Here is a 24,125-nt window from a genome sequence, read left to right on the forward strand (position 1 = left end):
ATTCCCCAGACCAGGATGTGGTAGGCGGGGGCCAGGAATGGATTTTAAAGGCAAAGTTCTCAGGCCAAGTGGCAACACGAACTGGTCAACTCTCCTCAAGCTCCCAAAGACAGAGGATTTGGGTCTTTGTTGGTTTTCGCCAATAGCCACAGAACTCAAAATCTGAATCTGGATTCTCTCGAAAGGACAGTAACATAAACCTCTAGAGATGGAGTCTGAGAAAGGCCCACCCTTCTGCCAGCTTGTGATTTAGAAAGGTGTGTTCATTCAGCAAACATTTACTGAGCACATACAAGCCAGGTACAGTTCTTCACAGCAGAGATACAGGACAGAAAAGGACAGACGAGAGCCCTTGGCCCTGAGGTTTCCATTCTAGGGTCCCAAATCTCCGACTCTCAGAGCTAACACAGACCTTTGATACTCTCTACCTCCTCTGGAAACATGAGCCCACGGAGGAGAGGTGGCTTGTCCAGAATCAAGGGCAAATTAGAGACTGAGTCAGGGCAGAAATATGGGGCCCCTGACAACCAGTCAGACTAGTGCTTCCCTGAGAGGTGACAACCCCAGGGGGTGTGTGGCAAGGACTGGAGCAGGGGTGTCTGAAGAAGAGAGAGTTGGCAAAGAAGGGAGTGACAGAAGAGCCATGCTGCATCCTCCTTGCTCTGGGGTCCCCCAGGTGAGGCCTGGGTGCTTCAGCTCCCCATTTGCCCATTGGACCAGGTGTCCTCAGCCCCTTTCTTCAGAGCCCCAAGGGGAAACTAAGGCCCAAGATTGGCAGCGTGGAATCAGGAGACCCCACTGGACTCTTACCAATGATTCTACGTTTTCATTGAGTTGATTGATTGTTGCGGAGCTTGAGTCCAGGGCTACTTCCAGTTCTTGGTACCGGCTCTGAGGCGCATGCAGAGAGGTGGAGTTGGAGGAGGACTGCGGGGAGAGGTAGAGAGAACAATCATTAGGGCTGGGGTGTGTGTGGACTGTCTCAGTTGGCAGAGGGGCACCGAGCTCCTGCTGTGAGAGGAGGTTGGAGGGCTGGCCTGCTGGCCTGCAGGGTCACTGCACCCTGGCCCAGGGCCTCTTACCTCCAGATCCTTCAGGGTAGCAGATGATGCAGGGGTAATAAAAATGAGAAATTCAAAGAAACAAAAACTTACACGGGAAACATCTCTATATGGATATAGAGAAAGTATAAAAACAGCAAGAGACCATGCACGGTGGCTCACGCATGTAATCCCAGCACTTTGGGAGGCTGAGGTGGGTGGATCACTTGAGATCAGGAGTTCAAGACAAGTCTGTCCAACATGGTGAAACTGCGTCTCTACTAAAACTACAAAGATTAGCTGGGCGTGGTGGCAGGTGCCTGTAATCCCAGCTACTCAGGAGGCTAACGCAAGAGAATCGCTTGAACCCGGGAGGCAGAGGTTGCATTGAGCCAGGATTGCACCACACCACTGCACTCCAGTCTGGGTGACAGAGTGAGACTCCGTCTCAAAAACAAAACAAAACAAAAGCCCCAAATCCAACATGCCTGCTCTGTACTAAGCCAGAGGAGGGATAACCAGGACCGCACTAGAACACAGAATAGGGGCATGGCCTCAATGCTCCCAAGCCTATTGGTTGATGAGAAAGATGAAAGGGAAAGGAGGTGTGGCCAGGCAGCAGCATGTCCAGAGGACCTGTGGCATCACAAGGAAAGCTGCCCATGCAACCGCTGGCCCCTCCCTTCTCCCAGAGTGGGAGGGGCCGGCTTTCGCTGGGTGTCTGCTTAGCTTTCTGCGAGACTATTCACACTGGTGGTCAGAGTTCCTTTCCAAGAAGACCTGAGAGGCCACTTTTCTGTCTCCTGCCCTGGACCCTCCTGTGCCACTGAACTCTCTTTCCTGAGGGTCTCAGACCCCAGGGTTCAGGAGGTGGGTGAGGAGTGGACTTCACAGTTTCTTTCCTGACTCCTCACAGCCCTGCCCCAGACTTCCCCTTCCCAGAAATCACCTCCAAGGACCCCTACACAGTGCTCCCCACAACCTCCCTCTCAGAACACCCCCTTCCTAGAGGATCCCTACCCTGATCCTGGGGACATATCTGCCCCCTTTCCAGTTGGATCCAGTCCCAGGCACTCCTACTTCCCAGCTGCTCTTCCTCCTGCACCCACACAATACCCCTTTCTCTCAGAGTGGGCCATGGGTCTAATCAGCCTTTCCCCTCGGATTCCTCTCCTTGACTGAACCAGGACTTACACAAAGTTGCCACGGGGCCTTCTGATCCCCTGCAAGTATGTCTTTCCCGCCCCCCCACCGCCCACTCCCCATCCCCGACCCTCCCTCCGTGTGAGTCATTGCCTCTCCTGGCCCTCCTCTCCATCCCAACAGCAGCTGATCCCCCTCTTCCAGGTCTTCTCCCAGCTGACTGAGGACCTCCAGGTCATTTCTCAATCCCTCCCCTTCCTTTCCTCCTGCCCCCCAGTCTTCAAATAAGTGCTGTCCTGTCCTGTCCTGTCCTAGGCCAACTCCTCTCCCTCCCCATCCTGTCTCCTGCCTCTACAGATGCCTTTCACTCCAGTCCAGCACTAGCCATCTCTCCTGCTCACTGGTTTCACCCCTTACTCAGCCCTACCTTTAAACAAACCCACAGCTCCCCAGTCAGGAAAATGCTTGTTTACCCTGGCCACTTCTTTAGCTGCTAATAGTCTCTCCTCTTCTTTTGCAAGCCACCCCCAAAACTCAGCCTCCACCTTCTCTCATCCCCCAGATGGAGTTGCCACTACCACTACCTCCACTCTCAAGTTACATTGTGAAAGACTTGGTATTTGTTCATTAATTTAGCAACTGCTAAACCTGGGATGCAGGTTTGTGCCAGATGGCCCCTGCCCTCCAGGAGGCTCAGGCAAAAAGCCAGTTGCAGGACAAGTATGCACATGGTTCTGAGAGGGGGAGCCCAGGCTTGGGCTTGCAAAGAAGCCTCCCCAGAGATGGCAAGGTCAGAGGCAAGGCCAGAAGGGCAAGCCACAGTGAGCCCAGATGATGATGACAGGGAGGCAACCAGTTTGCCAAAAGCATTGGGCTGATTTTGCTTCGCTCTGAGAATGAGTTGGTATCTGATAACTTTGACCATGGGTGGCTGACTGCAGATCATGTCTTTCTCATTCATGCTAATTCATTCCTTCCCTTTTATTTCTTTTTTTGGAGACAGGGTCTCACTCTGCCACCCAGGCTGGAGTGCAATGGCACAAACTGGGTTCACGGCAACCTCTGCCTCCCAGGTTCAAGCCATCCTCCCACCGCAGCCTCCCCAGTAGCTGGGACCACAGGTGTGCGCCACCACACCTGGCTAATTTTTTCATAAAATTACCCTTGTACAGACGGGGTTTCGCTGTGTTGCCCAGGCCGGTCTCGAACTCGTGAGCTCAAAGCAATCTGCCTGCCTCAGCCTCCGAAACTGCTGGGATTACAAGCATAAGCCACTGTGCCCGGCCTGGAAAAAAAAAAATCCACTTCTAATCTAGCAAATTTTGTGTTCTTGTTTACTATTTTAGCATTAATAACACCAAGTGACTTACATTCTCCTCATGAGCTGTATGCTAGGAATAAAAGCTTGCCACGGTGGAATTATCTAAACTAGAAGAAATCAATACCAGGGATCCCAACAAAAATCACCACAAGGGGCCACATATTCATTTCATTTGATAGATTTCTGGAAAAAAATGTTTGCCATAGCAAAGTGGAGAGAGGGGAGCCAAGCAGCAAAATACATCTGTAGTGAGGTAGAGAAAACAGTATCCACTAGAAATCTTTTCAGGAAGGTGCCATTTTGGGTTGGAGAAACTCCTTGAAAGTTAATTTGGGGGAGAAGGAGAGTCCTTGAGGGACCAGGGTAAAGTCAGAACGTTTCCTGGGAGAAAGGGGAACATTTCTCTGGCTAATAAGGGCACAGTGCTGGACAGGGTGAAGAAGAAAAAGTCAAGAGTGGTACATTTTAGAACATGAAAGGCCTCACACTGCATAAAATGGACTACACCTTAAGACTTCCAATTTTCAGTAAGACTCTTAGGCCCATATAAAATTCAGGGGCCTGTGGATTTTTTGGTGTGGACACCACTGAAGAGGAAGATTGTATGTCTAAACTGGAAGGGCGAGACTTCAGTATAAATTGGGAATTTAGAGTATAGCAAATTAGTCAGACATTAGATAATAAGTAAGCAAAGTTTATGAACAGTTCACCAAGAAATACAAATGGCTCTTTAACATATGAAAATATAACTGTGCAAGGAAAAAAAACATGCAAATTAGTTTCCAAGAGATACTTTCCATTTCTTGCATTGGCAAAGAACAAAAATTTCACTGACGTAATTGTGAGGACAAATGCATTCACTAGTGGGAATTGGTAAAACTTCCATTGAGAGCACTTTGGCAGTAACTATCAAAATTAAAAATGCACATAATCTTTAACTTAATTATTTCAATTCTAGTAATTTATTCTATAGGCATAAACATGGGAAATCACTTTACATACAAAGATATTCAATGCAGCATTATTTGTAATAACCAATGCCTAAAACCAACCTAGAGAGAGGTTAAATAAAAGTCCATACTATATGGTGCATGAAAAAGAAAGAGGTAACTATTTACATATTAATATAGAATAATTGCCAAGATACATTATTAACAGATAAAGTGCAAAAAATGCATATAGTATCTGTATTAATGAAAGGCAAAAATAAAGAGGAATAATATATACATAATTGCTTGTATACTTAGAAAATATTTCGGGAAGGATATTCAAAATGCTAAAAGTGGTTCTAAAGAGGAGAACTGGGTAGCAGGGGGACAGGGAAGAGAAGACTTTTTACTCTATACCTTTAATACACTTTGAATTTTGTACTATATGGATGTCTTACCTACTCCAATAATAGAGACTGAGGAAATGAAAAGGACAACATATCAAGAATTGTGATAAATGCTAAGAAGGAGAAATATAGAACAGTTAGAACAAACAAAGGGGAATCTAGACTTGTTTGGACAGGGAAATTTTTCCTGGGTAAGAGATGTTTAAAATGAGACCTAAAGGGTAAAGCATTAGCTTAGGGAAAGGGGATGAAGAGGTGTGCAGGCCAGGAAAGAATTCTAAGGCAAAGGAAGAACTTGTGCAAAAGGCCCTGAGGATGGAAGAAACTCAGCCAGTTTGCAGCACAGAATGAAGACCAGTGTGAAAAGAGAAAAAGGTAACAGGGTTGGTTGCAATAGGAGAAGAGGTAGAGTGCAGATCCACAAAGGCCATATGAGGAATTTTATTGTAATAAAATTATTGGGAAGGCACTAGAGAAGTTTGAGCAAGGAATGGCATGGTCAGAATGAACACTTTATAAACTCATGTTAGCTCATGAGTAGAGACTGAATTGGGAGGGGGACAAAAATTGATAATCTAATGTAAACTAAAGGATACTGCAAATGAGACGATGAAACGCTTCACTTGGACTAGTGTGATGGCAAAGGAGATGGAGAAAAAGTAAATGGATTCTCAAGTTTAGAGGTGGGAAAACCTCCAATACACAGAATTGGATATGGGGGAATGAGGGAAAGGCAAATGGATGTTAAAGGAAGATTGCCACGTTTCTAACTTTGAAAGCTGCTGGATGAGTGGTACAGCCAATTGCTGAAATGGGAAGACTCGAGGACAAAGATGTTTGTAGAAAGCTCATGAGGCTGTTTCCCAATATGTAAATTCCCCCTGAAAGGGGTCCTGTGAGGAGCAAATGACATTCTTTATTCAGTAACTAGAAGCCATTGTTATAATGTTTCAAAATCTCTCCTTTGACCCCAGATCTTGTGAGGAAGATAGAGCACTTTCTGTACAAGGGCCTTTTTAATAAGAAAGGACATTGGTTTCTCAAATTGCAATCACTAAACTTAAGGTGCTGTAATTATATACATAATTAGAAAAATCTCTTTTTAAAAAACATAATAATTTGGATACTGTGGTTCACACCTGTAATCCCAACACTTTGGGAGGCTGAGGCAGGAGGAGTTGAGCCCAGGAGTTCAATACCAGGAGTTCAATACCAGCCTCGGCAACATAGTGAGACCTGTCTCTACAAAAAATTATAAAATGAGCCAGGCATGGTGGCATGTGCTTGTAGTCCTAGCTACTTGGGAGACTGAGGAGAGAGGATCTCCTGAGCCCAGGAGTTCAAGGTTACAGTGAGCTATGATTGCACTCCTGAACTCCAGCCTGTGTGACAGAGTGAGATCCACTGTAAAACAAACAAACAAACAAAAAGTCTCTTCACAGGAAAATCCCAGAAATCACATAAAACACGTTTCTTGTGTCACAGATGGATCTTTATTTCCCTTAGCAAATCTCCTCAAATGTGACCCTGCTCATCAACATCGTTCAAATCATAGAGCTGTGCTGGGCATACAAAAAAAAAAAAAAAAAACTGGCATTTATCTATTTTTATGATAGAGGCTGAGGACATAGAAGAGGAATCAGGCATCGGTAACTTTTCAGCATCCCCAATATATGCATAAATAAGGAGCTACAGTTGAGTTTTTACCTTTTTAATGTTTTATCATTTGTACTGACAAGGTCCGTAGCCAGCTTTGTTCTGATGCCACCTGCTGGGCAAGTCTGTAGCACCTTATGCCTCTTTGGAAGTGTCCAGTCCTCCAGAACCCTATACCACAAACTCTTGAGAGTTCAGCCAACACTTTGGGAAATATCACTTCAAAATAATATGAAGCTTCAGTGGACTTCATGAAGCATTTTCAGTATGCCCATTCTTGATACTACAGATATACTCAATAGCAATCAATGGTGAATGTGGGCAAAGGCATAATACTGCATTGTTTGTGAGAAAAAATACTGGGAACATGGAAATGTCCATAACCAGCAACTGTTTAAATAAACTAAGATACATCTATACTAAGACATACTATGCAGCCTCTAAAAGTCCTCAGGTTGTTAAAATAAGTTACATGAAAGAAGTGTAGAAAATATAGTATGCTTCCATTCAGGTTTTAAAAAACAATAAGGGGAGGCCAGGTGCAGTAGCTCATGCCAGAACCGTGGGAAGCCAAGGTAGGAGGCCAGGAGTTTGAGACCAGTCTAGGCAACACAGTGAGACCCCCCTGTCTCTACAAAAAATAAAACAATAAGGGAAAAGATATTGACACATTTTAGAAATACAATTTGGAAAAGAAAACACAACAACCTGCTAAGATATTTGTCTCTGTGGAGGGAGTAGAGGCACTAGGGGAGTTAAGATGGGAAGGTATTGCTTTTATGATTCTACAAAATTTATAGGTACTTTTAATTTTAAAAACAGTTAATGAAGCCAGGCATGATGGCTCACACCTGTAATCCCAGCACTTTGGGAGGCTGAGGCGGCTGGATCAACTGAGGTCAGGAGTTTGAGACCAGCCTGGCCAACATGGTGAAACGCTGTCTCTACTAAAAATACAAAAATTAGCTGGATGTGGTGGCGGGTGCCTGTAATCCCAGCTACTCAGGAGGCTGAGGCAAGAGAATCACTTGAAGCCAAGAGGCAGAGGTTACAATGAGCCTAGATTGTGCCACTGCACTCCAGCCTGGGCAACGGGGCCAGACTCTGTCTCAAAAAAGGAAAAAAATACTAGCTAATGAAATATGCAAATAAAACCATTGTTTAAACTTCCATTCCTAACCGGGTGTGGTGGCTCATGCCTTTAATCCCAGCACTTTGGAAAACCAAGGCAGGAGGATCACAGGCAACATAGCGAGACCCCAACCCTACCAAAAAAAAAAAAAATTAGCCAGGCATGGTGGCACATGCCTGTGGCCCCAGCTACTCAAGAGGCTGAGGCAGGAGGATCACTTGAACCCAGAAGGTCAAGCCAGCAGTGAGCTATGATCATGTCATGGCACTCCAGCCAGGGTGGAGTAAGACCTGTTTCAAAAAAAAAAATTTTTTTTTTTTTTTTTTTTGAGAGGGAGTCTTGCTCTGTCACCCAGGTTGGAGTGCAGTGGCACAATCTCAGCTCACTGCAATCTCCGCCTCCCAGGTTCAAGTGATTCTCCTGACTCAGCCTCCCAAGTAGCTGGGATTACAGGTACCCATTACAGGTACCCACCACCACACCCAGCTAATTTTAGTATTTTTAATAGAGTTGGGGTTTCACTATGTTGGCCAGGCTGGTCTCAAACTCCTGATCTCAAGTGATCCACCTGCCTTGGCCTCCCAAAGTGCTGGGATTACAGGCGTGAGACACTACGCCCGACCTAAAAAATTTTTTTATTAAAAAAATTAACTATTTCTGAAATTCACTACTGAGATGAAGAAAGTCACAAGGGAATATACCTCCCACTCTAGCAAACAACAACAAAAGGCCAGATTAGCTAGAAAAAATATGTTTAACTCCTCAGAAAACTAAGGACAGAAAGAAATCTAAGTTGGGTGCAGTGGTTTATGCCTGTAACCCCAGAACTTTGGGGCACTGAGGCAGGCAGATCGCTTGAGCTCAGAAGTTGGCGAACAGCCTGGGCAACATGGCAAAACCCTGTCTTGACAAAAAATACAAAAATAAGCCGAGTGTGGTGGTACACGCCTGTAGTCCCAGCTGCTCAGGAGGCTGAGGTGGGAGGATCCATTGAGCCAGGCAGGCAGAGGTTGTAGTGAGCTGAGATCACTACAGGCTGTACTCCAAGCTGGGTAAGAGTGAGACCCTGTCTCAAAACAAAAACAAAAACCAAAGAAACCTAAATGATCCAAACTCCAGAAAGTGCCAACTCCTTCATAGGAGAGAACAGACCCCCTAGCTGTTGTTCTTCCTAGTTCAACTATGGTAGGAAGAGGAATACTATAGGGGGAGAAAAGAGAAACATGTTGAAATTTAACAAAATTTTCACAACCCCTTGGAGGCTGGTTTGCCATGAGAACCTAGAGGACCCAAATCCACAGAGGAAGGCTTCCCACCAATCTTACCCCTTAGATGATAACCAGGTACAGGAGGGTGTAGTACACTAAAGTTGTGGATAACAGAACGAAAGCTGTGAGAGCTTGACTTCTCCCAAGGGCAAAATACCCTTTAAAGATGAAGGGGAGGCAGGATGGTTGTGAAATCCAACAGAGGCACTCTTGGAGGCTAACTGGGGTCAGAAATGCTAAGAAACCCGTCCCTAGGCATTGTGGACATTCCTCTACAAAAGGGCAGGGCACGCGTGAGAGCTGAGAAAAATATCCTCCTGTCCCCAGCTCATTGATAAAAAAAAAGTCCTGGCAGCAAGGTTGTAAAGCAGGGAAAGATCTCCCACCTTGATAAAAGCTGGTGGCTTAGCTATGAAGCAAAGTAAGATCTCTGGAATCTTGCCAATGCCCAAAACTCAGATCCTGGTGATATGAGAGTTCTGATTCTACCTTCATTCAAAATATTTGAAGCTAGAGGTAAACTGAATCAAACTAAACTAAAACTGCAATGAAGCCCCAATCGAGAATTCATATACATCACATTGAGCCACCATTCAAGTGGCCTGAAAAAAAATACAAAGGGCATGCCCTGTTTTGGAGGTAAATATTTGCTTCAATTTCTCTTTTTTTTTTCACCATAAAACGTCCATCATCCAATCAAATATACAAGTCGTTTAAAAGCAAGAAAATAAGATTCACGGTAAGGGAGAGGAAGGGCCCAACAGAAGCAGAACTAGAAAAGACCCGGATGTTGAATTATCAGTTTGGATCTTTAAAATAACTGATACAAGGAAAAAAAACCAATAAAATAACTGATTAAAATGCTAAAAAGTAGAGTGGAAAATGTGGAAAACATGCATGACGAAATAGGAAATTTCAGCAGAAAATGGTAATTATACAAATATAATGAAATGCTAGAAATAAAAATATTAGAAAAAAATTAAAAATAATTCAATGCAACTATGTATTCATCAATAACTAAAACCAAAAAATTTTAAATGGAGAATTCAATAAACAAGTTTAACAGGTTAACATTGGAAAGCATCAAAAAACTTAAAGATGGTTAAATGGAAAGTATCCAAACTGAAAACAAAAAGAAAACAGGGCAGGAGAAAAATCATCTGAGATCTGTAGGTTTATATCAAATCATCTAATATACATGTAACTAGAATCTCCAAAGAGGAGAAGCAAGAAAGTATGAGACGAGAGATAATGGCCAAGAAAGAACCAGTATTAATGAAAGACATCAACACAGATCCAAGAAGTTCAGTAAACTCTATACAAAGAAAAACATACCTAGACATATCCTAGTCAATCTGCTGAAAAGTAAATATAATGCACAGATGCAGCCATTGAGAACAACCACACATTATGGAAAGGGAAATAAAAATTAAAATGATGAATGACTTCTCACCAGAAACAAATGAGGCCTGAGTACAATAAAATAACTTCTTTAAAGTACTGAAAGAAGAAATAAAAGGTCAACATAGAATCCTGTATCCAACTAAAATACCCCTTAGAAATAAAAGGAAGGACATTGTCTAATAGACAAAAGCTGAGAGAACTCATCTCTAATAAAAACTGCAACAGGGCCAGGCACAATGGCTCACACCTGTAATCCCAGCACTTTGGGAGGCCAAGGTGGGCAGATCACCTGAGGTCAGGAGTTCAAGACCAGCCTGGCCAATATGGTGAAACCCTGTTTCTACTAAATATATAAAAGTTAGCTGGGCTTGGTGACATGTGCCTATAATCCCACCTACTTGGGAGGCTGAGGCAAGAGAATCGCTTAAACTTGGGAGGCAGAGGTTGCAGATCGCACCACTGCACCCTAGCCTGGGCGACAGAGCAAGACTCAGTCTCAAAAAAACAAAAACAAAGACAAAAAAACAGAAAAAACAAAAAACACTGCAATAGGCTGGGCACTGTGTCTCATGCCTGTAATGCCAACACTTTGGGAGGGCAAGGCAGGAGGATCAAATGTTTCCGCCGGGCGTGGTGGCAGGCGCCTGTATTCTCAGCTAATCGGGAGACGGAGGTTGCAGTGAGCCCAGATAGCGCCATTGCACTCCAGCCCGGGACCACAACAGCGACACTCCGTCTCAAAAAAAAAAAAAAAGTTTGTCTTCAGAGTTTTCTAATTAGACTAGAATAATATGACAACTCTGCAAATGAGAGTAGAAAACAAACAAAAGGCCCTCTAGCAATAACACTAACCTTGCTGCTTAGCCAAAACTAAGTTGTAAAACAGTCAAAGGCTGCTATCGTACTGTTTTCCAAGGCGTTTTTCGACAGACAATAAATTCCGAATACCTAAAATCATTCTAACAAATGCACAGAACAAGCTTTGAAACCCAACACTAAAGCAAGGTAAACAAATCCTCATACTTGGCACTTCACCGAAATTAGATCCAATTATGGATATATGCCTCAAAAAAACAGCGACTAGCTCATCCTGAATTCATCGGGTTCCTCTCTATTAGCAGTTCTGTGGAGTTAACGCCCAACTCAGCCTTCAGCTGAATTCCAAAACCGTACTTTCCTAAACTTAATCACCACAGAAAAAACATAGCCCTGCTCCACTGGCAGGAGGCAGTGACGCTGCAAGCTTCCAGGCTGTCGTTCATGTTAAATTCCCAATTCACGGGATTAACAGAAACTGTCTACACAACTGCTAGTTATTACCTTCCAAACCCCCGAAAGAAAAAAAAAGATGGGACTAGGGTAAGAGCCATTACAGGTGAGAAGTCTCCCTTCTCCGTCCAGGGCACCCCAAGAGGGACCACAGTCCTAGAACAGGACCTGTGCTGCTAAGTATCCAGACTTGCCCCAGGCGACCAGTTCCCGGGACAGTAGGAAGGGAACCGTGTCGTCCCGCCCACCTTGAGCCGCTCGGCACCCCGCTCCGCCTCTCTCCAGGAACCGCTGCATGGGACAGAGGCCACCCGCCAGCCTGCCTTGCCCTGGCGGGGCAACTAAAGAGAATCTCGGCGCTCACCATCGCAACTCTCTCCTCAGCCATCTTGGCTCAGCCCACCACTGCGCGACCGGAAGTCGGCGGTTTCCCAGACAAGGAGGCAAGCGGAAGTTGTAGGACTGTGGAGGACGCTGAGGAGCCGGGGAAGGAAGTAAATAGCCGAGTGACCTAAGGAATCGGGGGAGAGTTAGGGTCTGCTCCACAGAAGGCTTACCGCTGAAAGAGTAGGGGAGGGAATGCGCAGCCACTCGCTGCCTTTATCCCGAGAAGCCCCTAACCCCTCTTGTCGTGGTCTGTACATGGTGTGTACCTCCGGCAGCGCTGGCTGGATAGGCCAGCCACCTGGGATGTCAGCCTGTTTCTCCCGCCACCTGGCCCTGCCCTGACTCTAATCTGCATTTAATTCAGTCCTCCTTCCGGGACCCTCGGGCGGAGAATCTCATTCTTGCCTTTGGTACGAAACTCCCCGTTTCTTGGCTATCCCTATGGAATTGAGGTACTCACCTTATCAGCTTCCCACTCTTGTTTACTCCAGAATTTGCAAACAAGCTCCCGGTGGGCTCCGTTTGAGCAGCAGTCTTTTGATCGGAAATATTTAAAAGTTAGGAGATTTCGCAAGAAATCGGCCATGGGATAAAGAGACGACAGTCGGCCTGCGTTTCTGCAAGACAGTGAAATCGATCTGAATGGCGGCTGCGACTGTAAATAAACATTTCTTGGCCTTTTTACCACAGTCTTCCCTTCCTAGCATACTTCAGGCGTTTTCCAGTGCCTGTCTGGCCCCAGGTGCGGTGAATTAAATGTTTAGTGTTTCTAAACCAGGGAAACGTGTGGGCTTTGGAATCAAACATGAGTTCTGGATTTGATGACTGCATGACCTAAGCCCGTCGTTTCTTTGAGCCTCATTTATTAAAGTGCCGGGAGCTGTGTGATGAACAAAACAGAGGATCGCTGCACCTGAGCACTGACTTTAGTCCCAATTCATACTTTTAAGTCTCGCTCTTGTAATGTAGACATAAAATCTGCGTCTCCCAATTCGTGAATTGGGACAGCATTTAAGACAAGTTTCTCCAGGCCTTTAAGAGAAGGAGAGCCCCACTGACTAATAATTACAGTTACGTAGTGAAACAAGTACGGTAATCTATCCAAACACAAGGGGAAAAGACAGCAATAAAATGACAGCTCTTCTAAGTATTTCAGTAACACTCTCTTAATCTTTATAACAATCCCATGAGACTCTTAGTCTCCCACTTTTTTCATATAAATACTCTGCTTTTCATTTATTAAAAAAATTTTTTTTGCAGTTTGGCCAGCATGGCGAAACCCCGTCTCTACTAAAAATACAAAAAATTAGTCGGGCATGGTAGTGGGCACCTGTAATCGCAGCTACTCGGGAGGAGGCTGAGTCAGGAGAATCACTTGAACCCAGGAGGCAGAGGTTGCAGTGAGCCGAGATCGCACTACAGCTCTCCAACCTGAGCTATAGAAGGAGACTACGTCTAAAAAAAAAAAAAAAAAAAAAATTGCTGGGCTCAGTGGCTCACGCCTGTAATGCCAGGACTTTGTGAGGCTGAGGTGAGCACATCACCTGAGGTCAGGAGTTCGAGACCAGCCTGGCCAACATGGTGTAACCCCGTCTGTACTAAAAATACAAAAACTTAGACGCGCGTGGTGGCTGGCTCCTGTAATCCCAGCTACTCGGGAGGCTGAGGCAGGAGAAGTGCTTGAATCCAAGAGGCAGAGGTTGCAGTGAGCCGAGATCGTGCCATTGTACTCCAGCCTGGGCAACAAGAGAAAAACTCTGTCTCAAAAATTTTTTTTCAGAGACAGAGGTCTCACTATGATGTCCAGACTGGACTTGAACTCCTAGGCTCAAGCAATCCTCCTGAGGCAGGAAAATAGGGTCTGGAGGCAGGGAACATAAGGCTGATTCACACTGCAGCTGTAACAGGAAATATTCTGTCCATAGGGCATAGGTCGTAAATGTCTTTGTAACTTTACTTCATCTTCTCCATTTACATAAGGCATACCCGAAGTAACCATGGAATCCTCTGGGGGTATTTAAACTCCCCAAAATTCTGTGACAGAGCCCTTGAACTTCTAAGCTCAGGCCCACTGCCACACTGTGGAGTGTACTTTCATGTTTAATAAATTCCTTTGTCCGTTCCTTGCTTTGTTTGTGCATTTTCTCCAATTCTTTTGTCAAGACACCAATAATCTGGACACTCTCCACCTTTAACACTTCCACCTCATCCTCTCAAGGAGCTAGGATTACAGGCACCAGTCACCATGCCTGCTGCTAAATTCTCCACTTTTCAGAGATTAAACACCTTGCCTAAGTGAGCCGAGATCTTGCCACTGCACTCCAGCCTGGGAGACAGAGCAAGACTCTGTCTCTAAATAAATAAATAAATAAATATTCATTTCTAATCCCCAGTGCTTAGTTTTTTTGTTTTTGGGACAGGATCTTGCTCTGTTGCCCAAGTTCAGTGGGACAATCACAGCTCACTGCAGTCTCCACCTCCCAGGCTCAAGTGATCCTCCCACCTCAGCCTCCCAAGTAGCTGGGACTACAACTTCATGCCACCACACCCAGCTAATTTTTGTATCTTTTGTACAGATAGGGTTTCATCTTGTTACCTAGGCTAGTCTCAAGCTCCTAAGCTCAAGCAATCCAGCCACCTTGGCCTCCCAAAGTGCTGGAATTACAGGCGTGAGCCACCCTGCCCAACCCACAGTGCTTAGTTTCATGCAGTTTTTCAGTATTGCAGTCCTCTTCATGGGTGGGGTTACTATGCAACACTGACAGTCTAGGAAGAAATCATTCCCAAGGAATCAAAAAAATGAAATAAAAAGAGGAATTGAGGCCGGGCGCGGTGGCTCAAGCCTGTAATCTCAGCACTTTGGGAGGCCGAGACGGGCGGATCACGAGGTCAGGAGATCGAGACCATCCTGGCTAACACAGTGAAACCCCGTCTCTACTAAAAAAAAATACAAAAAATTAGCCGGGCGCGGTGGTGGGCGCCTGTAGTCCCAGCTACTCGGGAGGCTGAGGCAGGAGAATGGCGTAAACCCGGGAGGCGGAGCTTGCAGTGAGCTGAGATCCGGCCACTGCACTCCAGCCTGGGCGACAGAGCAAGACTCCGTCTCAAAAAAAAAAAAAAAAAAAAAGAGGAATTGAATCTAATGTCTTCTACCCTATTCTTTTTATCTTCTACCCTATTCTTTTTACACAGTCTTTTTGCCACTTTCAAAAGACTGATTCTCAATCTGACATGTCACTCCCTGTTCTCTTCAGTTACCCGTTAGTTCTACCGATTTGGGGAATTCCCAGCACTCCTCTACAGAGAATACACAACATCTAGAACAAAATTTTCCAAAGGCCTCTTCACTAAAGTATAAGAAACTACTTTCACCTTTTCCTTCAAAGATGCAACCATTTATTTCAGGGCCTAAATATCCAAGGTCCCTTTAACCAGCAGATCCAAAACCATTCTAGAGAAACTCCTCTATTATTTCCACAAAACGAGAACTAGAAAGTAGAAGCCATTATGTCTCTTTTTTCAGAGCAAAGAACTACAGACTCAGGCCTAGTCCATTTGCATGACTGTCTGGGGGTTCCTGCTGCAGTCAGGAGGACCAGGGGGCAGTTTAGTCATCGATGAATAGCAAATAGACTGCAGCATTCTCCTTATAAAGGATTTACCTCTCAATTCCAAACCTTTCCTCAAGGGATTCACTGAAAAGCCAGTAAACGGTGAAACTTAAGTGGAGAATGGATTACAAAGGCTAACTGGTATCTGTAGATGGCTATATGAACATGTAACTTGCAAATACAGAAGAATACATAATGCATGTTGTCTAGACATCTGGATGAAGTTTCCATTTTGTTTCATTTTATCTCATTTTGAGACAGAGTCTGGCTCTATCACCCAGGCTGGAGTGCAGTGGTGCGATCTCGGCTCACTGCAACCTCCGGGTTTAAGTGATTCTCATACCTCGGCCTCCAGAGTAGCTGGGATTACAAGTGCCAGCCGCCATGCCTGGCTAATTGTTCTGTCTTTAGTAGAGACAGGATTTCACCATGTTGGCCAGGCTGGTCTCAAACTCCTGACCTCAAGTGATCTGCCTGCCTTGGCCTCCCAAAATGCCAGGATTATAGACGTGAGCCACCATGCCCAGTGTGGATGAAGTTTTAATAAGACATAATAATGTCCTTTATATCAGAGGTGTGGAAGAAGAGGAAGAGGATAGGGAAATGAGAGAAGAGCATCTTTCCTGGGGGATTTTTAAAATATATATTTCTACACAATAAAGATTTGTTTTTCAAATAAATAAATTACTTTATAGCACCCTTATATACTGTCAGTTCAATAAGTTGTTAACATCTTTTGGAAGGCATCTGGCATTATAAATCCTTAAAAATGTGCATACCCTTTGATCAGTTCTATTTCTGAAATTATATGCTAAGGAAGCAATCAAGAAAACAAAGATTTATAAAAAGAGTATTTACTACACATTTATTTTGGATAATTAAAAATAATACTTTAAAACTGGAAAAAAAAGCTGGGCCCAGTGACTCGCGTCTATAATCCCAAGGCCCAGTGACTTACGTCTATAATCAAGGTGGCGCCACTACACTCCTGCCTGGGCAACAGAGGGAAACTCTGTCTCAATAATAATAATAATTAATAATAATAACAATTTTAAAGGAGGCCAAGCGCGGCTCATCCCTGTAATCCCAGCACTTTAGGAGGCCGAGGCAGATGGATGGATCTCTTGAGGTCCAGAGTTTGAGACCAGCCTGGCCAACATAGCAAAACCTCATCTCTACTAAAAACACAAAAATTGGCCAGGCGTGGTGGCAGGCGCCTGTAATCCCAGCTACTCAGGAGACTGAGGCAGGAGACTCACTTGAACCCGGGAGGTGGAGGTTGCAGCGAGACGAGATTGTGCCACTGCACTCTAGCCTGGGTGACAGAGCAAGACTCTGTCTCAAAAAGAAAAAAAAAACCATTTTGGTTCAATGTAACACAGGAAAACAAGATTTTCTATTCACTGGGGAGAATGTTTTACTTGGAGAAAAAAGTTCACATTTATTTAGCTTATATGCTCCCTCTGGATAATAAGGAGTCACTGAGGGTTTTTAGGAAAGGAACAAATATCATAAAACCTAAGTTTTAATTATGTTTAGCTGTGCGGTCATCTTGTGGGATCTAATACTCACTGAAGAAAGCAAGATGTGGCCACCTCCATGGATCCTACCATGCCTACAAGAGAGTTCTGACTCCAAGCCTCCAAAGGAGGAAGACCAATACTGGATTTTCTGGAAAAGGAGCCTCTTGTTTATTCTCCTGAGCTATAGAATTTATAAGCAACCATATACTGGAAATTATACCTGAAGGCCAGTCACAGGGAAGAAGAGCTAAGAAGTCTACACTTCTGCTTGGAGGGTACAGGGCCACTGAGACTACTGGTCCGCACTCCCTGGCAACTTCTCCTTTTCAGAAGAATGCTGTCTGTGTGGTTTAGGTGTATCTCCCCCTGAGCATCAACAACAGAAGCTAAGTACTATCAAAGTCACATAAACAAGGCAGTAACAAGTGGACCAGACAGGCACCCCCACCTCAGACAGTCCCTTAGCTATTCCCATCCTGTCAGTCCACAGTGTGACTCAAGTTGTACATCGCTGTCTCTCACTATCTCAGGTCTCAGTCCTCAATATAGCACTTTTTTTTTTTTTTTTTTGAGACAGAGTTTCACTCTGTCATCCAGGCTGGAGTGCACGATCTCACTGCAGCCTCCACCACCTGAGTTCAAGTGAGTCTCGTGCCTCAGGCTCACCCTCCTGAGTAGCTGGAATTACAGGCACCCGCAACCACACCCAGCTAAGTTTTCGTATTTTTAGTAGAGATGGGTTTTCACCATGTTTGCCTGCCTGATCTTGAACTCCTGAGCTCAGGTGATCTGCCCGCCTCAGCCTACCCTTCCTGCTGGAATTACAGGCGTGAGCCACCGTGCCCAGCCCTGCATCTTTATATCTTGTGTGCATCCGGGTATCTCCTTTTTTTTTTGACCTCATTTGTCATAGTGCACATCAGATTATATTTATTGATTGGTAAATACATAGATGAATTAGTACATGAAAAAATAAATGATTATACATACACAGATATTAGATTGAATGAAAAGTTATGAAAGATAAATTTTTTTAATGTTCAGTTTATTCATGATCTCATTTTTCCTTCGAGTTTTAATAGCAGAACTTTTCTAAGAGGCATATATGTATGCTGATGTGTGATATGTGTAGGATATCTGTTGAGATGAGAAGTCAGAATAACTTTCAATCCATAAAGCTTACTGTAGACAAGAACTTAAGTGTGTTATTTTTAAAGGTAAATCAGCTTCTAACTTCTTTGTTTAACCATTTCTAACTTCTTTATTTTGTTTAACCACATTTCCTCTAGCTACTGAGGTCAAACCTGAATTAGGCTGTAGACTCCCCCGGCTGGGTAAGAATGGGAAGAAGAGCAGAAAACCTAAACTTTGGTTGATGGACTATTTTGCCCAGGCAAAAGCAGGGAATCTATGAGGCATATGAAGACATTCGCCGGGAGAACTCTGTTGGCACTTTCCACTGTTCCATGTAAGTAGGAAAGGTGTGGGCCAGCAGCTGCTTACCCGGATGCTTCTGGCGGGCTCTGGCAACAGCTCCTTCCACCCTTCACTTGCTTAACAGAGACCCTTCCTTGTGTTAGCCAACATCACTCCCACGTAAATGATGGTTTCTCGCATGCAGAAGGAGGTGCTTTCTGCTTTGGTGCTTCTTACCAACATCCTATGCTCTGAAATTTCTGAAGGTCTTTGGTACCAACAGGATAACCCTGTTGGACATGTTTTTTGATATTTTCCCAAAATGCAAGTGTTTTTTTAAAAGGTAGGCTCAAAATAGTCTACTCCCTATTCCTGTTCTCAGCGTGAGCGCTGGTCTGTTCATTTGGGCAGTTTCTCCCCATAGCATTTATGGTATAACATTACATCCTGAGGAGGGGTATCTGGTGCATTTAAAATAATCCATAGTTAGTAAGAGAGAAGAGTTGCCTCTTAGGAATTTAACCTCTTGAGATTTTCATTCTACCCAAATTCCATCACAAAACCATCTGGCTAGTTTATAACTCTGGCTCATAATTACTTAATAACTATATCTTTCCCTCCCTCCCTTCTTTCCTCTTCCTCCCTCCCTCTTTCCTTCTTCTTTCTCCCTCTCTCTCTCTTTTTTTTTTTTTTTTTTGAGATGGAGTTTTGCTCTTGTTGTCCAGGCTGGAATGCAATGGCATAATCTCAGCTCACTGCAACCTCTGCCTCCTTGGTTCAAATGATTCTCCTGCCTCAGCCTCCCTAGTAGCTGGGACTACAGGCGTGTGCCACCACGCCCGGTTAATTTTCTGTATTTTTAGTAAAGACGAGGTTTCACCGTGTTAGCGAGGCTGCTCTCAAACTCCTGATCTTAGGTGATCTGCCCTCCTCGGCCTCCCAAAGTGCTGGGATTACAGGCATGAGCCACTGAGCCCGGCTCCCCTCTTTCTTTCCTTCTCTTTTCTTTTTCTTTTTTTCTCTTCCTTTCTTTCTTTTCTTTTTCTTTTTCTTTCTTTTCTTTCTGTTTTTGAGACAGAGTCTCTTGCTCTGTCACCCAGGCTGAAATGCAGTGGCACAATCATGGCTCATTGCAGCCTCAAATTCCTAGGCTCAAGAGAGCCTCCTACCTCAGCCTCCTGAGTAGCTGGGACTACAGGCATGCACCACCATGCTCAGCTAATTTTTTATTTTTTGTAGAGATGGAGTTTTGCCATATTGCCCAGGCTGGTCTCAAACTCCGAGGCTCAAGTGATCCTCCTGCCTTGAACTCCCCAAGTGTTAGGATTACAGGCGCAAACCACTGCACCTGGTTAGATTATTTCTCTTACCATGTTGCTCTAATTTCTCTATGTTTTAATTGATTGCCCCCAGGAACCTCTTTCTCTCCAACTAGTGAGCTCCGTCTGTTGAAAATTACAGAAACTAGGGCTAGGCGCAATGGCTCACACCTCTAATCCCAGCACTTTGGGAGCACAAGGTAGGAGGACCACTTGAGTCCAGGAGTTTGAGACCAGATGGGGAACATATCCAGACCCCATCTCTACAAAATGAAAATACAAAAAAAATTAGCCAGGCATGGTGGCACACTCCTGCAGTCTTAGCTACGTGGGAGGCTAGGGCAGCAGGATCACTTGAGCCTGGGACGTCAAGACCACTGTGAGTTTTGATCATGCCACCAAACTCCAGCCTGGGTGACGAGTGAGAATCTTCTAAAAAAAAAAAAAAAAATTTTTGGAAGCTGTCCTAGCGGGTCCCAGGTTCATATTCCAACTTTACCAAAAATTCCCTCTGTGAGTGACACAAGTTATTTCCCTTCTCAGCACTTCGGTTTTCCTCTGTATAATATGTGACTATTGGACTCTGATATTCACCTACGTTTGTAGCTTAAGTGTTTCAGAAATCCAGGATTCTGTGAGTACCTCTTCCCCCTTGTAAATCCTGTCCAGTGTAGTCAGTGTGCTCTGAATAAGATGCAGGGATAGAGTCTTTTAGCAAAGCAAAGAGGGAAAATCATGAGACAGGGAAAGTCAGAGAGAAGAGGCACTTGAGAAGGAAGTCAATCAGAGCAAGAATGCAAATGAAAATAAGAGGAGAAAAAGGGGACACAGACCACATATCAACAAGGGAAAGTATTCTCCCATACAGCTCTGTTTCTTCCCTACCAGCTCCAGACCCCTATTTTTAATTTTCATTTACTTTTATATATTCTATTTTTTCTTTTCTTTTCTTTTTTTAATTTTTAGCGACACAATCTTGCCCTATTGCCCAGGCTGGAGTGCAGTGGCATGATTATGGCTCACTGTAGCCTCAACTTCTGGATGCTCAATTGATCCTCTTGCCTCAGCCTCTTGAGTACTTGAGACCGCAGGCATGCATTACCGTGCCCAGCTAATTTTTTTCATTTTTTATAGATACAGAATCTCGCTATATTGCCCAAGCTGGTCTCGAACTCCTAGGTTCAAGTGATCCTCTTGCCTCAGTTTTCCAAGGTGTTGGGATTATAGGTGTGAGCTACCACGCCCAGCTGCCAGACCCCCTATTTACATCCAATCTCTTTCCCAAACAGAACTTTATTCCCTTGCAGTCTTGTTGTTGTTGTTGAGACAGAGTCTCACTCCATCACCCAGGCTGGAGTGCAGTGGTGTGATCTTGGCTCACTGCAACCTCCGCCTCCTGGGTTCAAGCGATTCTCTTGCCTCAGCCTCCTGAGTAGTTCCTGAGTAGTGTGCCACCACACCTGGCTAATTTTTGTATTTTTAGTAGAGATGGGCTTTCACCATGTTGGCCAGGCTGGTCTCAAACTCCTGGCCTCAAGTGATCTGCTTGCCTCGGCCTCCTAAAGTGCTGGGATTACAGGTGTGAGCCACCACGCCCTTTATCTTATGAGATAATTGTAGATTCACCTACAGTCATAAGAAATAATAAATAGATCACATGTACCCTTTCTACAGTTATCCCATGGTAACATCTTCCAAAACTAATGTGTAATAGCACAGCCAGAATGTTAACATTGATACAGTCAACCAATCTGATTTAGACTCCCCCACTTGTCCTTCATTTGTGTGTATTTAGTTCTGTGCAGTTTTGTCACACGTGTAGGTTTTGTGTATCAGTCATCATAGTCAAGATATAAAGAGTTCCATCACCACAAGCCTCCCTCTCGTTACCCTTTAATAAACATATACCTCCTTCCCACCACCTCCCCATTCCTAACCCCTGCAGCCACTAATCTATTCTCCATTTCTATAATTTTGTCCTTTCCAAGTTGTTATATCAAATAACATTATATAAAACATGTAGGCTGGGCGCGGTGGCTCACGCCTGTAATCCCAGCACTTTGGCAGGTCGAGGTGGGCGGATCATCAGGTCAGGAGTTCGAGACCAGCCTGGCCAACATGGTGAAACCCCGTCTCTAGTAAAAATACAAATACAAAAATTAGCCTGGCATGGTGGCACGTTCCTATAATCCCAGCTACTCAGGAGGCTGAAGCAGGAGAGTTGCTTGAACTGGGACCAGGGAGGCAGAGGTTTCAGTAAGCTAAGGTTGCATCACTGCACTCCAGCCTGGGCTACAGAGCGAGACTCCGTCTCAAAAATAAAAAAAATTAGAAAAAGGATTTTCTCCTGCAACTGTGGCCTGGGCATGGCGACTTCAGGCTCTGTGACTCTGGAGGCCCCCTTTGAATCATCGAAGCCTCCCGTCATTGAGGGGTTTAGCCCACTGTTTACAGCAATCCAGAGGGTTTCAAGGAAAGGTTCCTTCGCAAGGCGTGCGAGAACATGGTGGTACCCATAGGTTGCCTGGGCACGGTGGCCGCCCTCACCAAAGGCCTCTACTGCTTCCACCAGGGCAACAGCCAGTGCTTACAGCTCAAGATGCATGCCTGGATCGCCGCCCAGGGCTTCACCGTCGCAGCCATCTTGCTGGGTCTAGCTGCCCCACTATGAAGTCTCGACCCTGAGCCCAGGGTCTTGAAACCTCTGCAGAAATCATTCCGAAATCCAGGAGCAACCAGTGGCCCTACCATGGGACTTACTCCCTCCTCTCCTTTGAGAGGCCCCTGTGTCATTGGGGGAGGAAGTGACCCTTTGTGTAACCGTAACTGAAAGATTTTTTCAAAAATCCCAGATTTTGTTGTTTGAATGTTACATACTTCTATTTGTGCCACATCTCCCCTCCACTCCCCTGCTTATTAAACTCTAAAAAAAAAAAAAAAAAAAGTAAAAAATTACATACATACTGTATGTAATCTTTTAGGATTGCTTTTATTAACTAGGCATATTCGTATGGGAAGGGGGATTTTTTTTTTCTTCTTTGAGATGGAGTCTCCCCCTGTCACCCAGGCTGAAGTGCAATGGCAAAATGTAGGCTCACTGCAACCTCTGCCTCCTGGATTCAAGCAATTCTCCTCCCTCAGTCTCCCAAGAAGCTGGGATTACAGACACGCAGCATCACCTCCGGCTAATTTTTTGTATCTTTAGTAGAGATGGGGTTTCACCACGTTGGCCAGGCTGGTCTCGAACTCCTGACCTCATGATCCACCCACCTCGGCCTGCCAAAGTGCTGGGATTACAGGCATGAGCCACCGCGCCTGGCCAGGAAGGTTTTTAAGATACAGAAAAGTACAGAGCATGATATTGCAAACAAATATGTTCCTACCACAGAATCAACGCTGACTGTTGTTAATATTTTGTTATATTTGCTTCACTTTTTTTTTTAAAGAGAGACAAGGTCTCACTCTGTCACCCAGGCTGGAGTGCAGGTGCAGTGGCACTGTCATAGCTCACCGCAGCCTCGACCTCCTGGGCTCACATGATTTTCTTGCCTTAGCCTCCCTAGTAACTGGGACTAGAGGCACAGGCTACCATACCTGGCTAATTGTTTTAAAATTTTTGGAGAGATGGAGTCTTGCTCTGTGGCCCAGGCTGGTCTTGAATTCCTGGGCTCAAATGATCCTCCCACCTCAGCCTCCCAAAGCACTAGGTTTACAGGCATGAGATACTGTGCCTGGCTGTCTTTATTATTATTATTATTATTATATAAAAGAAAGAATGTATTATAAAGTGGGAATCCCTTCTAACCCTCGTCCTTGTATTAGTCATAAGCAGCTACTAGTATGAATATGGTCTCCCTTCCTTCCTTCCTTCCCTCTTTCTTTCTCTTCCTTCCTTCCTTCCCTCTTTCTTTCTCTTCCTTCCTTCCTTCCCTCCCTCCCTCTTTCTTTTCCTTCCTTCCTTCCTTCCTTCTTCTTTTTTTGACAGTTTTGTTCTTGTCCCCCAGGCTGGAGTGCAATGGCATGATCTCAGCTCACTGCAATCTCCACCTCCCAGGTTCAAGCTATTCTCCTGCTTCAGCCTCCCAAGTAGCTGGGATTACAGTCACCCACCACCATGCCCAGCTAATTTTTGTATTTTTAGTAGAGACAGGGTTTCACCATATTGACCAGACTGATCTCGAACTCCTGACCTCAGGTGATCCACCTGCCTCGGCCTCCCAAAGTGCTGGGATTACAGGCATGAGCCACTGCGTCCCGCCTGTCTGTGGTATATTATAATCTATACACTTTGATTTCTATT

At 44.8% G+C, this 24,125-nt stretch overlaps 2 protein-coding genes, 1 long non-coding RNA gene and 1 pseudogene across 36 annotated transcripts in view; 3 read left to right on the top strand and 1 right to left on the bottom strand.

Moving 5' to 3' along the window:
- LOC135971843 (golgin subfamily A member 6C-like) overlaps positions 1-11,978 on the bottom strand; it is a 68,408-nt gene extending 56,430 nt beyond the window's left edge. For 18 of the 34 annotated variants that reach the window (XR_012415166.1, XR_012415165.1, XR_012415163.1 and 15 more), the window contains exons 1-2: positions 11,934-11,978; positions 811-927 (exon numbers count right to left, since the gene is read on the bottom strand). The gene's annotated coding sequence lies outside the window, so the exon portion shown is untranslated. Of the gene's footprint in view, positions 1-810; positions 928-3,345; positions 3,469-11,817 lie in introns of all 34 variants that reach the window. The other 16 variants (XR_012415159.1, XM_073996329.1, XM_073996322.1 and 13 more) reach the window with 2 other exon arrangements.
- Positions 11,979-12,025: 47 nt separating this feature from the next.
- Positions 12,026-12,640, top strand: LOC135971845 (uncharacterized). The gene is made up of 2 exons (XR_010588147.1): positions 12,026-12,366; positions 12,448-12,640. It is a non-coding gene; the product is annotated as an uncharacterized lncRNA (long non-coding RNA).
- Positions 12,641-15,187: 2,547 nt separating this feature from the next.
- LOC135971695 (small nuclear ribonucleoprotein F-like) lies at positions 15,188-16,325 on the top strand (annotated as a pseudogene).
- A 5,866-nt stretch (positions 16,326-22,191) lies between these two features.
- Positions 22,192-22,775, top strand: LOC135971844 (putative HIG1 domain family member 2B). The gene is given in 2 exon segments (XM_065548168.2): positions 22,192-22,261; positions 22,264-22,775. Coding segments are annotated over 2 exon segments (303 nt in total). The 3' UTR covers positions 22,497-22,775.
- The last annotated feature ends 1,350 nt before the right edge of the window (positions 22,776-24,125 follow it).

Source organism: Macaca fascicularis, chromosome 7 (genome assembly GCF_037993035.2).
Source record: "Macaca fascicularis isolate 582-1 chromosome 7, T2T-MFA8v1.1".
NCBI classification, from domain to species: domain Eukaryota; kingdom Metazoa; phylum Chordata; class Mammalia; order Primates; family Cercopithecidae; genus Macaca; species Macaca fascicularis.